This window comes from Pygoscelis adeliae, unplaced genomic scaffold (assembly GCF_000699105.1).
Source record: "Pygoscelis adeliae isolate BGI_AS28 unplaced genomic scaffold, ASM69910v1 Scaffold5, whole genome shotgun sequence".
NCBI classification, from domain to species: domain Eukaryota; kingdom Metazoa; phylum Chordata; class Aves; order Sphenisciformes; family Spheniscidae; genus Pygoscelis; species Pygoscelis adeliae.
The window spans coordinates 1,011,199-1,011,541 of record NW_008824753.1 but is presented as its reverse complement, the minus strand read 5'-3'; the positions used below and the strand labels follow the sequence as shown (position 1 = coordinate 1,011,541).

The 343-nt window shown below is 67.9% G+C and overlaps 1 protein-coding gene across 1 annotated transcript in view; it reads left to right on the top strand.

Annotated features, from left to right (window-relative positions):
• RASSF7 (Ras association (RalGDS/AF-6) domain family (N-terminal) member 7) overlaps positions 1–343 on the top strand; it is a 4,073-nt gene that overhangs the window by 2,084 nt on the left and 1,646 nt on the right. The window contains exon 3 of the mRNA XM_009323432.1: positions 175–341. Coding sequence (XP_009321707.1) covers positions 175–341 — 167 coding nt within the window. The remainder of the gene's footprint in view (positions 1–174; positions 342–343) is intronic.

Here is a 343-nt window from a genome sequence, read left to right as displayed (position 1 = left end):
CGGGGCCGCGGAGGGGGCGGGCCAAGCCGTGGTCCTCCCTAGGTCCCCTCCGCTGGCTCTGGCAGAGTGAGCCCCAGCTGGGGGAGCCGCCCCAGGGAGCGTATGCCAGCCGGTTTTGGGGCATGGGGGGGACATGCGGCTCACCCTGTCCCCCCCCCGGTGTGTGTTTTGCAGGCCCAGACCCAAGAGCTGGAAGAGTTAAATAAGGAGCTGAGGCAGTGTAATTTGCAGCAGTTTATTCAGCAGACGGGGGCCACCATGACCATCCTGCAGGCCAGGTCCGAGGAGGATGCCCAGCCGGAGCCGAGCCCGCGCGAGCTGCCAGCCTGCCGGCGCAACGGAG